This window comes from Bos javanicus, chromosome 10, assembly GCF_032452875.1.
Source record: "Bos javanicus breed banteng chromosome 10, ARS-OSU_banteng_1.0, whole genome shotgun sequence".
Classification (NCBI taxonomy): Eukaryota; Metazoa; Chordata; class Mammalia; order Artiodactyla; family Bovidae; genus Bos; species Bos javanicus.
Window position 1 is genome coordinate 19,971,041 of NC_083877.1, and position 15,098 is coordinate 19,986,138.

General features: G+C 45.7%; 1 protein-coding gene across 7 annotated transcripts in view; it reads left to right on the top strand.

The window, feature by feature from the left end:
- Positions 1–14,827, top strand: part of NEO1 (neogenin 1) — a 240,569-nt gene extending 225,742 nt beyond the window's left edge. For 4 of the 7 annotated variants that reach the window (XM_061430300.1, XM_061430303.1, XM_061430301.1 and 1 more), the window contains exons 23-27: positions 345–583; positions 1,132–1,224; positions 9,157–9,420; positions 11,428–11,564; positions 12,260–14,827. In XM_061430300.1, coding sequence (XP_061286284.1) covers positions 345–583; positions 1,132–1,224; positions 9,157–9,420; positions 11,428–11,564; positions 12,260–12,343 — 817 coding nt within the window. In that variant the 3' untranslated portion in view covers positions 12,344–14,827. Of the gene's footprint in view, positions 1–344; positions 584–1,131; positions 1,225–5,236; positions 5,396–9,156; positions 9,421–11,427; positions 11,565–12,259 lie in introns of all 7 variants that reach the window. The other 3 variants (XM_061430297.1, XM_061430299.1, XM_061430298.1) reach the window with 1 other exon arrangement.
- The last annotated feature ends 271 nt before the right edge of the window (positions 14,828–15,098 follow it).

The following is a 15,098-nucleotide window of genomic DNA, read 5'->3' on the forward strand; positions in this document are numbered from 1 at the left end:
AAATCCATTCTTCACATCCCAGTTGGTTTAAACTTTTAAGTCAAAACTGATCTCCTTACTCTCCTGCTTAAAACCATTTAGGGATTTCTCTTTACTCACAGAGGCAAGTTCAGACTCTGGTCTTGGCTCTAAAATTCCTTAATGATCTGACCCCAGCCCATCTTGCCAGCATCATTTCACATCGTTCTCCTCAGGGTAAAACTTCTTGCCTGTTTTTCTTATTTGTTTGTAGTTTCTGATTTTGCCTGAAGCATCTCTCAGAAGGACTGTTTTAAACCTTAAAGCTTTTTTGACCAATAATATTCACAAGTTACTTTTTAAAATCCTCTTAATTTCGTACCTAGGAAACGAGCTGCTTGCAAATCAGTGAATGGCTCCCACAAGTATAAAGGGAACTCCAAAGATGTCAAACCCCCAGACCTCTGGATCCATCACGAGAGACTGGAGCTCAAACCCATTGATAAGTCTCCAGACCCAAACCCCATCATGACTGATACACCAATTCCTCGTAATTCTCAAGATATCACACCAGTTGACAATTCCATGGACAGCAACATCCATCAAAGGCGGAATTCATATAGAGGTACAGGTTTTTTTCATTTAAACCATTTTCCCATTTTGTAAAGTTGCCTTAATTTGGTAATTTGTATGAGACGTTAGGTTTAGAGAAACGTGTGTTACAGCAGCAACTTCTGATGCAGAATAGCTGGCCTATTGAGAGAGAGAGGTTCTGTACGCAGACGAAACAGCCTTCTGGCTCTCTCAGGTCTCTCATCACACTTCATCAGCTCAAGATTTGAGACAGCCTAGCACATGTCTGCGCATTTCCATCCCTTCACTTGGAGCCCAGCTCTCATTGTCGTGTCTGGCATATTCTTGGTCTCCCTGCTCTTCCTCACAGACCTGCACTGAAACATGATAGGCAGCATCGTGTCAACTTTATTGACTCAGCAGGGGTTCCTGTAATGTGATGATGCTCATTTTCCTCTTTATTTCACTTCCTGCGAAAACACCTTGTCCCTACTCTGTGTCTGTGAGTCCTGAATCTCCTTCACTTGAAATGTTTTACTGCTGAGGCTGCTCACTGGCCTAGATGCATGTTTGTAACCAACCTCCATATTTGATGTCTAGGGCATGAATCAGAGGACAGCATGTCTACACTGGCAGGAAGGCGGGGAATGAGACCAAAAATGATGATGCCCTTTGACTCCCAGCCACCCCAGCGTAAGTTAAAAGCTTCTCTTTTCCCAAGTGCTGCCAATTATCCAGTCATATTGGGGAACAGCTACAAATGATCTCTTTGACTTCACTTGATCCTAATGCAAAAATTGATCTACCAAAGCTTTGGCACCTTGAGAGAAGAAGAATCAAACGTTTGCCATATTTTGTGATTAGTGTTTATTCTTACTAGTAGCTTCTTTAATTTCAGTGTAAATAAACTGCAAGGCCAACTTCCACAAGTCTCCCAGGCATTAGGGAAGTAACCAGTCTCTTTAAAAGTAGATCAAGTCTCTTCAGGAGAGATGGGGCGTCATCGCTCTAGGCTGGGGCTAAGGATGGCCAGATGTCACAGTGTTCCTTAGGCTTCCCGATACATGATCAGTGTTGATAGGCATTGCAGAATATTTTTTAATCAATAGACTGTATATTTTAGAGGAGTTTGAGGTAGATAGCATGGAGTTTCTGTTTTTACAGCAATATTTTTCAACCTTGCTTGACCTGTGCCTCACTTTGATAAGCATAAAAGTTGCCCAGCCTCCTGCAGTATTTGAAACTCAAGTATATAATCATGATTAAAAACCAAAATGCAATGGGACAAACCAATTACGTTTTCCACTAGTGTTTCTTCTCCCTTGTTACTGTTTTCAAGATGAGGAAGCCTTTCAGATGAACTGGCACAATGGGGCTTCCAGCTGAGGGTCCTCTGAGCCATTCTAAAGAGATAAGCAGCCACCTGCCTACCAATACCAAATCCAAGTGTAAGAAACTATTTAATCTTGAAATTTGCTCTGGGCTGCACAGTAGGTCAGCAAACATTAATACTGTCAGTCATTGTGTTAGTTGCTCAGTTGTGTCCGACTCTTTGCAGCCCCACAGACTGTAGCCCGCCAAGCTTCTCTGTCCGTGGGATTCTCCAGGCAAGGATACTGGAGTGCATTGCCATTCCCTTCTCCAGAGGATCTTCCTGACCCAGGGATCGAACCCTGGTCTCCTGCATTGCAGGCAGATTCTTCACCATTTGAGTGTCAGACCTAGATTTAAATCCTGAAAAATCACTTTTCAGTTTAACCTAAATGAGCTTTGGGATTTTTTATTCATTTCTTAAAAGATGTCCCATTTCAGGACTGTCGGCCATGTCTGTCCACAAGTGACAGAGATTTTAAATAATCACAGATATCCTACACACAGAAGATGGCGCTGTAAACTTGGAAACCAGTGGGATCCCTGAGAACGTCCTGTCTGCACACACGCTGTCGCTCGCGCAAGAGTCTAAAAATCAGCCTTGGAAGACTAAAGACTCATTTACTAATAGTTCATTTCTGCACAAAGTACTTTTTGCTTAGGGTCCATGATAAGAAGAGGGGCCTGTACTTGGATGTGTGCAAGGAAAACAGGTTTTCCTCTCCTCAGACATTCCCTGGACAAGGTCCCCAGGCTTAGCAATGTCCAAAAAGAATGAAAGTGTTAGTCACTCAGTCATGTGCGACTCTCTGCAACCCCATGGACTGGAGTCTCCCAGGCTTCTCTGTCCATGGGATTTTCTAGGCAAGAAGACTGGAGTGGGTTGCCATTTCCTTCTCCAGGGGATCTTTCCAACCCAGGAATTGAACCTGGGTCACCCACATTGAAGGCAGATTCTTCACCATCTGAGCCACCAGGGGAACCTCCAAAAAGAGTAGATTAGTTCATTCTAGTTACTTTTGATTTATAAGAAGATGGTAGCTTGACTAGTTGATTGTTTTATATAAGGCTTTAGTTCTTGCCTGAACTAGCTTATTTTTAAAACTTGTAAAATTTGACTACCCTATTCCTAGAGTTGTTACTTTTAAATATGTTACAGAGAAAAGATAAGCTGTACTAGTTGACAGCATTCCTGGTTTTTGTTTTTGTTTTTTTTTCCTTTTCTTTTTTTGGTGGTGGGAAGGAGTACGTATAAATATACAGTGTTATTTCATTTGTGCCCCAGCAGCTGAGTGAGTGGAATCTTTAATTCAAGAATCTGATACCAAGTGCCCAGATATACTTGGGATCAGGCTTGAGATATGCTTTTCCCCACATGGCTTCAGTCCTTTTTTACAAGCCAGGATTCCCTGGAGGCTGCATCCCCCATCCACCTACCGTGGCTATAAATGTCTGAGCACTGCTGGGATGGCTTAGTGGTGGTGGGATGAGGTTCCATCAAAGGCCTTGCACAGAAGCAGTGGATTCTGATTCAACTAATAGCTGATGCTTGCCAACTGTATTCCGGACAGGCACTGTCACATTCTTTTATTTATTTTTTGGTTTACTAAATTTGGAAAAACTGACAAAGCCTTAACAAAAATCAGCTTTGTTTTACTTTTGTGAGAGTCTCTATACCTAAAACACTTTCAAGTTGCACTTCCTGGGTAAAACGTCAGGCATCTTTCCCCCCACCCTGGCCTTAATTGTGAAAAACACTGATTCTGAAACACCCCACTTCTGAAAACTTACTGTCTTCCCATGGAGGAGATGCTGACTGCCCAGCTGCCCTGAGACCTCTCCTCAGCCAGCTTTTACCACATTGTATCTTATTCCAGGGGCCCGCCTTCACTTTCTGGTCCCTGAGAGCAGGGAAAGCCCCTGATTAGTTTCCCAGGCCTTGAGGAGGGGAGAGGGTGGCCCTGCTCCAGGGTCCCTGGCTGGCTGTGCCACCTGCTTGCTTGAACGTGGTGAGGAGAATGCTGCAGAACAAAGGCCCTCTATTGTATTGCCTGGGATTTTCCTCACCTAAGTAATGTTGAGTGCCCCCCCCTGCTGCCAAAGATCAGGGAGACTCTTGGTGACCTGACATTTTAATAGAATCCAAGGGCTAACTGAGTTTTATCACAAAGTTTGTGAAGTCCTTGCTAAAGGGAAGGGGAGGGTGGGTGGGAAAGATCCCACTTGTTTCTGATCAACCCTACCTGTTTGCCTATTTCGAGAATCTAGAACTGGTTATCTTGATGGCGGGCTAGAGTTCATGGAGTCGCAAGAGTCAGACATGACTTAGCAATTACACCACCACCATCTTGATGTTAAACTTAGTGTTTCCACAGCTACTCTAAGGGAGTACCTAAGAAAAGTTTGTACCTCGGCTGTGCTTCTGATTTTGTTTTTCCATCTCTGGGATCGATAAGGAAGCTCATTAAAGAAGCACTTTGTATTCTTAGAAAGTTGTATGTGGAATATCTGTGTGAAAATGTGGATTCATTTGCTAAATGCAGCAAATTGAATTCCTTAGCTAGTGTGGGAAGGAAAGAGAGAATTTAGAAAAAAATCCATTTATATTTTAAAATGTGAGTAGATATGGCTAAGGTCCCAGACTGGAAGCAGGAAGAGATGGTGCCCTAGGCCTGTATTTCATGCTTCTACTACTAGATTGGACCTTAACAGTTCATTTCCATTTGCATTCCTTTTAAGATATGAAAACTGATTAAACAGTCACTTATTCATTCAGCCTAAATACCTATTTCATGCTTCACTCAGCAAGTAAGAAAAGACAGAATGAATTAGGAATATACTCTAAGGAAAAGGGACTTCTATCTTTATAAGCAGGAGAAAAAAAATTATAGATACCAAAACCATCATTTGTTGGCTTATGGGTTTATACTTTGTGACATATTCAAGTAGGTATTTTTAATAACTCATGTAATCCATGTTTACTGTAGAAGAATTGGAAAATAAAGATAAACCAAAAGAAATTAAAAAAAAAAATCTTCACCACTCTTCCCTACAAGATAATGTGTTAACATTTTAGTAAAAATTATCAGGCTTTTTTATTTCTGTGTATATATAGAGACATATGCATAAGAGTGTGTTGATTTTTTTTTAAAGACAAATGTAAAACCCACAGCTAATGGCCCAAACCCGTGGCTAATTGCCTAAGCTGCCACCGCAAAACCAGGGAATGGTGGAACTGCAGGGGCAGGGGGTGCGGGGTCACTGCTCTTGACTGTGACGTGTGTGTGTCCGTGCAAGCATGCTAAGCATTTCTCTGTCTTGTGTTCATTCACAGCTGTGATTAGTGCCCATCCCATCCATTCCCTCGATAACCCTCACCATCATTTCCACTCCAGCAGCCTCGCTTCTCCAGCTCGCAGTCATCTCTACCACCCGGGCAGCCCATGGCCCATTGGCACATCCATGTCCCTTTCAGACAGGGCCAATTCCACAGGTGAGAGATGAGGATGGAGCGCCAGGTTGAAAGCATTCTGAAAGAGTCGGCAAGCTGCAAGGGGGAGGACCTGCCCCACTTAGAAGGATTTGGAGTTTTTGTCAGTGTTATCTGTCTATCATAACATTTCTGTTACTGACTCAAGTTTTTTTCTATAAAATTCACTTCATGTTTCTCCCAGAGTTTTAAGTACTCAGGGCAAGGTGTTGTTTTAGTAAGAAACATAACTGTAATCACACAGCCATGTCTTGTTCCATCAACTTGCATCTTAATTCCATCATATTTTCAGTTTGTTTAATCCTTCACTTTGAAAGGAAAATGTAATCTGGATGATTTTTAAACACTAGAGGTTGCCTTTGCCTAATGGTGGGAGAATTCTTAGGGCAACCGTAAGGTACTTCTAATGTGAGCTCTTAATTACATATATCTGCCGGGAATCAAAGTAAGAGCAACAACCTGGGGGCAGCAGGGCCAGCTGCCACACTGGAGTTATGCAGATTGTAAACCTCAAGATTGCCTAGTGGAGTGAAATTTAAAAGGGCTCCCAAGCATAGATCATCTCTGAAAATAGATGGGACATTAGCCTAACAATCTGCAGTGTATGTAAAGATACACCGTTCTAGACCACCGTGTCTCAGTTTGAAAATCTTAAGAAACAGCTTTATCAGTTTTAAGGTGCTAAAAAAAAATGTCTCATATATACAGTTTACTCTTTTTCCATCATTTGAAACTTGAAACTTGTCTTTTAATAGTTACAGATGTTAGTAGTAGAGCTGAGTTTTGGTAGTTCTAGAAAATAAGGGAGTTTCATGTGAATCCCATTTTTTAAAAGAACTTCAAAACTTCATGCTTAGAAGCTTGGGTTGACAGTAACATCCCTTCCTCCTTTAAGTTTTGGTCAGTTATAAACATACGCAAAGCATCAGATGGAGATCCAAGCTTACTAAGACATGCCTGATAACTCCCAAAGTTACCTGCTCCCAAACTCTTACTTTGTTTGGAGAATGCTGCTTGAACTCATGTCTGAAATTGGCCTTTCCCTCCCTCCAGTCCAGGTGTGGGTTCCTGCCTTTAGGGAAAGACAGCCTGAGGGAGGCTGTATGGAGAACCAGACTCTGCCTCGCAGACATAATCTCAGAACAGACCAGAAACAGCCCTCCAGACCTGCTCTTAGAAAGAGGTTTTTGTGCCCTGACTATATTTCTCCATTTTTAAGGCAGAAAAATCTCCCCCACTGGGATATGAGCATACCTAAGTGCATGGCAGGGTCTTCCCAGTCAGGTCAGCCCCCTGCCTCCTCCCTCCTGGACGAGAAGGAGGTTGAAGTTTGGGCAGGAAGCATAGAGCTCCCACCCACCCCTCACCCAAAGGGTCAGTGTTGATACAAGTTTGGTTCTGTATGTATTTAGGCAGAAAGCAAAAAGAGGAGAAAGTAATGATTTCCTCCACTAAATGGTTCCTTGTTTTAATAACCAGAGGGGTTACAAGCAGGTAAAACTAACAGAGCCTCTGAAGATGGATTTGAAATGTAGAGCAGGTGTCTAGAGTGACCAGAGCTCTGCTACTATCGTATTTCCCTGTGTCTCTAGACCCCAGTGTTGCAGAGCCCATCGTGGGCCGGGCCGTCCTTGCCTAGAGGGTGTTTTCTGTCTTTTCCTTGGACGTTTACTGTTGTCACTACCACCTGATGCAGAAAACACACTGTCCACGTGCCCAGGTACCCAGCCACTGTGCACTTGGTGTCTTAGACAACTCGGAGAGATCAGCCAGGAGGTAGAAATTCTAGTTACAGCGTTGTTTCCCTTGTGAGCCGGGGGTGTTGCGCAATTTCAGGGCGCACCCTGCACAGAGAATACAGCGTACCATGCCCTCTGGGGCTGCACTGCACTCTGCTCTGCGTAAGCAGGCCTCTTCTCCTTTTTCACCTTTCCTGCCATCTCTGGCCCTTGGAAGCTTATACGTCTAAGTAAGGCAGTCGAGGCAGCTGTGGTAGAGCTGTCCTAACATATCTGCCAGTACATGGTCAGGGCTAGAGCCTCGTGCTTTCTCTCTCCTCATCTTTGTTACCCTCACTAATCAGCTTCCACCCAGCCCAGGATCACACAGAGCAGGACCAGCAGCTCCCCAGGTGAGGTGACAGCTGACCTGAGCAGGCAAGAGAAATGAGACCTTCAGCGCAGCCCTGGAAAGGACAAGAAGTGACCTAGGCCTGGGAGGTTAAGATAGCCAGGCTTTCACCACTCGGGGAGGGTGTATGAGTCCCTTATTGCTGGAACCCAAGGCCAGATCTTTGAGTAGCACTCTTGACCACCATGGCCCATCTCCCGAGAGCCCAAGGGAACAGATTCATGGCTGCCTCAGCAACAAAGGCTGGGAGAGGTTGGATTTCAGCAGGTTGTTCATGGATTACTACTTAAAAGGGTTAATTTTCCTTGATAAGGTTGAGGACTCTAGGAGTCAAAGGAGGTCTTCCTTCAGGTTACCTGGTGTCCTCCAGGCCCCTCCTCAGGGTGCGGATGGTGGTCTGCACCAGCTCACACTGTGTGAAAAGCCTTCCTCTTGTGGTCGCCCTGGGAACTGGTGCTGCTTCTGCCCGTGCAGCATCAGGCCGTGTGGACTGGGCTTGGAAGAGCAGGCAGTGTTCAGTGGATGGAGCCTGGGCTTGGGACTCGGGCCAGGATTCGGAATTCCGCCCATCAGGTCTGTGTCCTTGGGCCATGCTTAGGCTCCCAGCGTCTGATGTGTTACTATGAGGATTGAATGAGCTAATGAATAATAAAGCACTTAGTGTGGTGCCTAGCTCAGAGTAAGCACCTGGTAATCTACAAAGAAAAAAGTCTTATCAGTCATTCAAGCCCCGTGTTCAGCACTTTTTATTCATCTTCTTAATTAATCCTCAGTAAATTATGTGTTATTCTTCCTATTTTTGTAGGTGAAGAAACAGATTTGGTTACCGCCAAGTTCACTCAGCTCATAGGAAGAGATTAGGATTCAGGTCTATCTGACTCCAGAGCCAGTGCTTTTTGTACCCCAGCATGCTGCCTTCCAGAACAGCTCTGACGCCTCTTCACTTATTTTGAGATTTTTGTCATGTTTTTCCCGAGCTGCCCCTTCTTCAGGCTATTGTGCCCCTGTTTTTTCCTCTGGACGCCCAAACACCTCGTGGCATTATCTTAAAGCCGTCGGCAGACCTTTGGACTTTTTGGCTGTCCAGGTCTCACCTGAGCTATGGGGCTCTGGCTCTGGGGAGGCTGCGCAGTTGCCAGCGCGCGTGCGGGGCCTGTGGCACGGCCTCTCCTGCAGGGACCACCAGGCCTCGGGGCAGAGCTGCTCCTTGTCAGGCACCCAGGAGGCCTTGGTGATGTGTTGTCTGAGAAAGGCTAGTCTCAGAGGCTGTCAGTCAGTGAATAAAATTTTAAATTTTCTTGTTTACATCTTAACAGACAACATATCAGGAACCTTTATGTGTGTTCCATAGTGAGTACTGAGAAGAGCTTTAAATCTGTAAAATTGTGACCACTTAGCTGTATGGGTGAAAAAAGTCCAGCATCTGGTGGACAGATTCTGGGGGGACTCTGAAATTAGACCATTCTTACTTAGCCTTGGCAGTGGTGCCAATCTGTGTTCCCTTGAACTAGCATTGACCCGAAGTGCTTATTGAGCCAGTTTCAGGGGCCCTCAGAGGTAGGTAGCCAGAACCCCAGAATGTGCATACGTTCAGTGGTAAAATAAATGCTAACATTTAGACTTTCCTGCTGTAGAATCTGTTCGAAACACCCCCAGCACTGACACCATGCCAGCCTCCTCGTCTCAAACATGCTGTACCGATCATCAGGATCCTGAAGGTGCTACCAGCTCTTCTTACTTGGCCAGCTCCCAAGAGGAAGATTCGGGCCAGAGTCTCCCTACAGCCCACGTTCGCCCTTCCCACCCACTGAAGAGCTTTGCTGTGCCGGCAATCCCACCCACCGGGCCTCCCACCTACGATCCAGCGTTGCCAAGCACACCGTTACTCTCCCAGCAAGGTGAGCAAGGAGAGCAGCATCGGAGGGGCCCCGTGGCTCTGGCTCAAGACACCAGTCGCCACGTCTTTGCAGAATAACAAAGCTCATGTCCTCCAAGCCTATCCTTATCCTCTCGGAGAGGATATGGGCTCCTCCTTTGGGAGCATACATAAACAAGAGAATAATTCAGCAGGAAGCAAAGGCTGACTTTCTGAAGTATGTTTTGTGTGCAGGACCCTTGGTGGTAGAATCCAGTGGCATGAGTATGAACAACCGATCTGGGCCTCCCAGAACTGCCTGCCTCCATAGGATTCCTGCCAGCTAGAGAAGGATTAGGGAGTTCAAGACTTGGAAGCAAGGAAAAAACCAAGGTTGCAGGAATAACCCTGCAGAAGGGTTGTTAACTCTTTGAGTTCACACAGCTCAACAAAGGTCCTCTCGCCTCAAAGGCATGCTTTCTGCCTCCTACTCTTTCACACAAATTTCTCTCTTATGATGATTTGTTTCAGAATAAGTCACTCGTTGTCAAGCTTTTGGTCTCAGGACCCTTTTTAACTCTTAAAAGCTACTGAAGCTGCAAAGGAACTTTTTCTTCACACGAGTTATACCTGTCATTATTCACTATGTTAGGAATCAAAACATTTTAAAACTATTGTATTCGTATAAAAATAGCAATAAATCTGTCACGTTGAGGTAAATAACATATTTTCATGAGAAATAACTTTCAAAATAAAAATATAGTGAGAAGAGTAGCAGCCTTACATTTTTGCAGATCTCTTTAGTTTCTAGCTTCATAGAAGACAGCCGGATTGTCATCACCTGCTTCTGCATTTAAACCAAGCAGTGTGTGGTTTTGGTCAAAGAAAGTCTGGCCTCACAGACATGTAGCTGGAAAGGAAAGATTATTTATATAAACTTTTCAGACTGCTGTGGGTATTCTTCTTTGACACTACAGCAAAACTCAGCAAACTGTGATTTTTTTTATCGATTTCTTTGTCATGTGGAATCCAAAACCATATAATTATTTGTACTCTGTCCCCTAAATCCGTCTAGCCTGCACTTTGAATGCATGGTACTGAACACCACATGTCAGTCATTTGGAAAGTACTGGTTCACTAAGTTATACAGACCCTCCACATCTTGATACATTTTGTTAAACAGTATCTAAAAATCATTCATTAATATCATCAAAGTCTAAATATTGGGAAGCCCTCAAGATCATGGTAGCAGATACAAGTTTTTCAAAATTCTGATTTTTCACTTTAAACTTAAATTTTATCATTGGAAATAAATGCTGTCCATTGTCTTCCCTACGGACTTCTTTCACTTTCTAGAAAATGTCTGCCAAATGCTCAAGTCTAAATAACCTGTTTGTGTGTTGGTCTTTCTTTGAACTATTAATAACATTGGTGTTTCGTAATGAAAGCAACAGTTCAGCTCACAACTCAATTACCAGTGCCTTTATTGCAGACAGCCATCATGCTTTGGTGTGCAGTAGTATTTTACCCGTATTTCCATTTTAGAATATTTAAAAGATGGGTAATCAATTTCATAACATAACTTTTTCTGCGTTAATTACACTGGCTCTTTTTTAAACTTGTCACGTGTGTGCGTTCATGAATGGCTTTACAACATGGTGCCAATACCTTCATTTGTGCTAAGGCTCCAGCAGTTTTTCCCACTATTGCTTTTGTACCATCAGTGGAAGGGCAAAATGTGTCTGGGTATCATTATGAAAGGAGTTTTGCCCTCCCAGACATTTTGCGAGGGGCCCTGGAACCTCTGCACTGTGAGAACCACTGGTCCAAGAGGTGAGTTTTTAAAGCCAAGCGGAACATCTTCTCTGGCTCTTGGATGCCCTGCTCTCTCCCTCCTTCCATCCTGTTCCAGTCCCTTTTCAGAGCAGGAGTTCTGTGCTGGGTGTGTGTGCATCCCTCACCCTGAGCAGCATCTGGACCTCAGATACCTTTGTGAGGACCAGGGGAGCAGGCTCAGACACACCCCTGATGGTGCCCTTTCCCCCTGCAGCTCTGAATCATCACATCCACGCCGTGAAGACGGCCTCCATCGGGACTTTAGGAAGGAGCCGGCCTCCTATGCCAGTGGTGGTTCCCAGTGCCCCTGAAGTGCAGGAGACCACAAGGATGCTGGAAGACTCCGAGAGTGTGAGTTCCCGTGTTGGCCCAGAGTGTGGGGCAGGCTCGCTCATTCCACAGGCGAGCACTCATCTGCTCCCCTGAGCCTGGGCTGTGCCGCAGGCTCGATCTGCTTGGATTAGCTTATCACACCTGCCTCCCTTTCAATTCTGGCCTGTCTCTCTGATCCTCTTGTCTTGGTTTGAACTGTCCACATGTTCTTTTACCCCCCAGCCCCTGTTTATGATCTTTCCTGAGCAGGATGCTATAGAGGAAGTTGCCTGAGTGGTTGCTCTCAAAACAACATCAACAGAGTCTCTCCTTGATCTTTCACTCCCGCATTCCAATAAATATGCCCTACCTCTGCATTTCCTGGTACAGGACTCTCTCAGGAGGAGAGCTTGGGGCGCAGAGATCAAGGGGTTGTACCAACTGTGTTGGCTCCAACAGAGACTAGAAGGGGCAAGCGGTGGGGCCTGTGAGGTCCTTGTGACCCTGGCAGCACAAGTTGGAGGAAAGGTATTTTGCGATGGAAAGAAATGCGTGCTTGCAGGCTTGGGTGCATCCTGCAGCCTCTGACTCTGCCGGGCTGGTAGGGGCGTGGGCAGTCCAGGCTGTCCAGCAGTTTTCTCACTCATCCCTCGACACTGTGACCTCTTTCTGTGGGCCCTGCTTCTGGACGGCTATTTGGATCGTGCCCAGTAACACTGTTCTCTTTTCCGTAGAGCTATGAACCAGATGAGCTGACCAAAGAGATGGCCCACCTGGAAGGACTGATGAAGGACCTAAACGCCATCACGACAGCATGACCACCTTGACCGGGATGTGACTCCCGGCCCGAGTCCAGAAGTCTTGGGACTTAGCCTTGAAATCAAGGAGTTGTACAGAGCACCAGAGGACAGCACTTGAGAACACAGAGTCAGCAGGCCGCCCGGCCAGTGCCCCGGCGTGGGGCTGGCTCCAGGCCTGGCCACCTGCCTTCTCCCAGTCAGCCTGGAAGACGCCCGTGTTGAGGCAGCTTCCCTTTGCCTGCCGATACCCTGCAGGACTGGGCACCATGGGCCAGAATGTTGTGTCCAGGGAAGAGGCAAGAAGTGCAGCCTATGTTTCACTTGGTGGACAGGCCGTGTCTTCATGCTGCGACAGCATCGCCTTTATGGAGTGTAGACATTGGCATTTCTGTACAATTTTATTTGTGTTCTATTTTATTTTACCTTCAAAAGAAAAACACTATCAAAACCAAGGAAGTCCGTGGTGTTCTCCACAAGTGGTTGACATTTGACTACTTGTTTGAATTATGTATGGAAAGTCATTGACAGTGTGGGTTCTTCCAGGGGTTGGTTTGGTTTTTTTTGTTGTTGTTTTTGTTTTTATTTTTTATTCTGAGTCATTGCATCCTCTACCAGCTGTTAATCCATCACTTTGAAGGGGGGAGGAAATACTGCATTGCTGTTTGTAAGCTTTTTTATTATTTTTTTATAATTATTAAAGGCCTGACTTTCTCCTCTCATCACTGTGAGATTACAGATCTATCTGAATGAAATGTAACATTGAAAAGACTTGTTTGTTGGTTTCTGTGCAGTTTCAGTATTGGGGTGGGGGCGGGCTGGGAGGGTTGGGAATTGGAAATGGAGGGGCTGCTGAGATCCTGTGAATGTTTCAGTCATTGTACTTTCTTCCAGAAGCCTGCAGAGAACGGAAGCATCTTCTTTATTGTCCTGGCATGTCCATCTCTATTGTCACTAAGTTGCAACTGGAGTTTCATTTGGATCTAGTAAAAAAAAAAGTTCTTCTGTGCAATAGGTGGGTTCAAGGATGTAGCTGCCCTGGTGTCTTGGTAATATCCTGATAATAACATCCACGCTGAGGAGTCAGACATCATATTACAGGAGTGATGGAGTTCAGGGCACAAGCCTGGCACATTCCTAGGAAATCAGAGAAGAGGATGGACCCCCTGTCCTGCTGTTAACCCTCTGACGTTGGGGAAGTCGGATGTTAAGGTGGGGATTTTGTTCCCACACAAGACTCCTTGCTTCTCCCTAGTTCCTGTCCTCGGTCAGTCCAGCCCTCGTTTCTACGTCTCAGAGCCCCTGTGGAGACGGCGTTAGCAAGAATGAAGCAGCACCAGTGAGGCTCGCAGTTCTTTCTGAACACTGTCCCATAAGTAGCAGGGGACCAGGAGAGCGCTCCCCCCCGCACCCTCCAAGCAGCTCAGCTAAGCCCCTGATTCCAAGAAGGCAGCAGGAGGTCTCTGAGGGGCTCTGGGAGGCCAGCCATACAAGAAACCTTCGGCTTTTACAGGTGGTTCTCGTGTGCTTCTTTAAAAGGAAAGAAGCTGAGTTTTTTTAATATATATTAAGAATATATTAAGAAAAAATACAGGACTGACCCTCAGGCATCTTCCCTGACTCCCCAGCAAATCCTAGAAGAGAGTGTGTAAGGCTGAGGGAGCTGTGTAAGGCAGATGGAGATGTAGCCAAGAACTAGCATCTTACTGGCTGGGACCAGCAGGGGGCGCTCAGCCTGCAGCAGGCAGGAGCCCCGCTTGCCTTTCTGTGCTGGTCATTTCCCCCATTTAGGTCTCATGGCACACTGGCTCTTCTAGGAGATAAACTCTCTGTTTCTTATTTGGGGGCAGTGAAAAGAGCAGTGCGGGACCTCCTGCTGCCCTGCTAGCTGGTCATGGAGGATAGTGCCAGGCAGGATTCTGGAAATGCAGTGCACTTCAGCTGATCCTGAGAAGAGCACTCTGGACACCAGGAGCACGAGATTCCCCAGAAACTGTCTTACCTTTTGCCCAAAGACACATGCTCGGTATTCGGGGCATTCCCTCCCATGAACCCTGATACTTCTGTTACCTCAGGGCCTTGGTACCTGCATACTGCCACAGAACTGGGGCGGGGGGAGGGACCTATTTTTAAATAACTGTTCAAAGTTGGGGGACTTTTTTAAAAGTAAGAAATAGGAAAGCTATTCTGTATTGCACCTTTTCACAATTTAATACATTTTCTTACATTTTCCTGTGATTTTTGAAATTAAACCATTGTGTGTCTTGTCATGTCCTAGTTGAGCTGCTGGCCAGCAGCTTCCTTCAGGAAGATCTGGAACGAACGTGTCTGTTGCCTTGTTGCCTGCTGGAGGGGGGCCTGGAGGGCTGCTGGGAACTAGTTTCTGTACACACTTGTTTGGCCTTTTCTGTAGTTGATGCTGTAAACTCTATGGCTTTTTGAAAAACAGTTTCATGTTTTTATTTAGTATTGGAAATCCAATACACTTTTTTTAATTCAGTCAAACTGTGGTCTGGACAAAGAGTTATTTTCCTTTTTCCTTAGGGAAACAGAACTTGCGGGGGTGGGGAATCCCATTTCCCAGCCTCAAGCGGACACCATTGCCCTCGTCACCGTAAAGGCAGGAGTGCCAGAGGCACACAGGGTGGTGCGGCGGGGGAAGCGAGGTGGTGCTCCAGGGGTCCACCAGCCCCGGAGATGAGTCCTGTTCCCACCCCCGATATTCCCCTGCAGGGACTGAGAGTCTGAGGGATTGAAGGCCACACCTGTCAGAAAG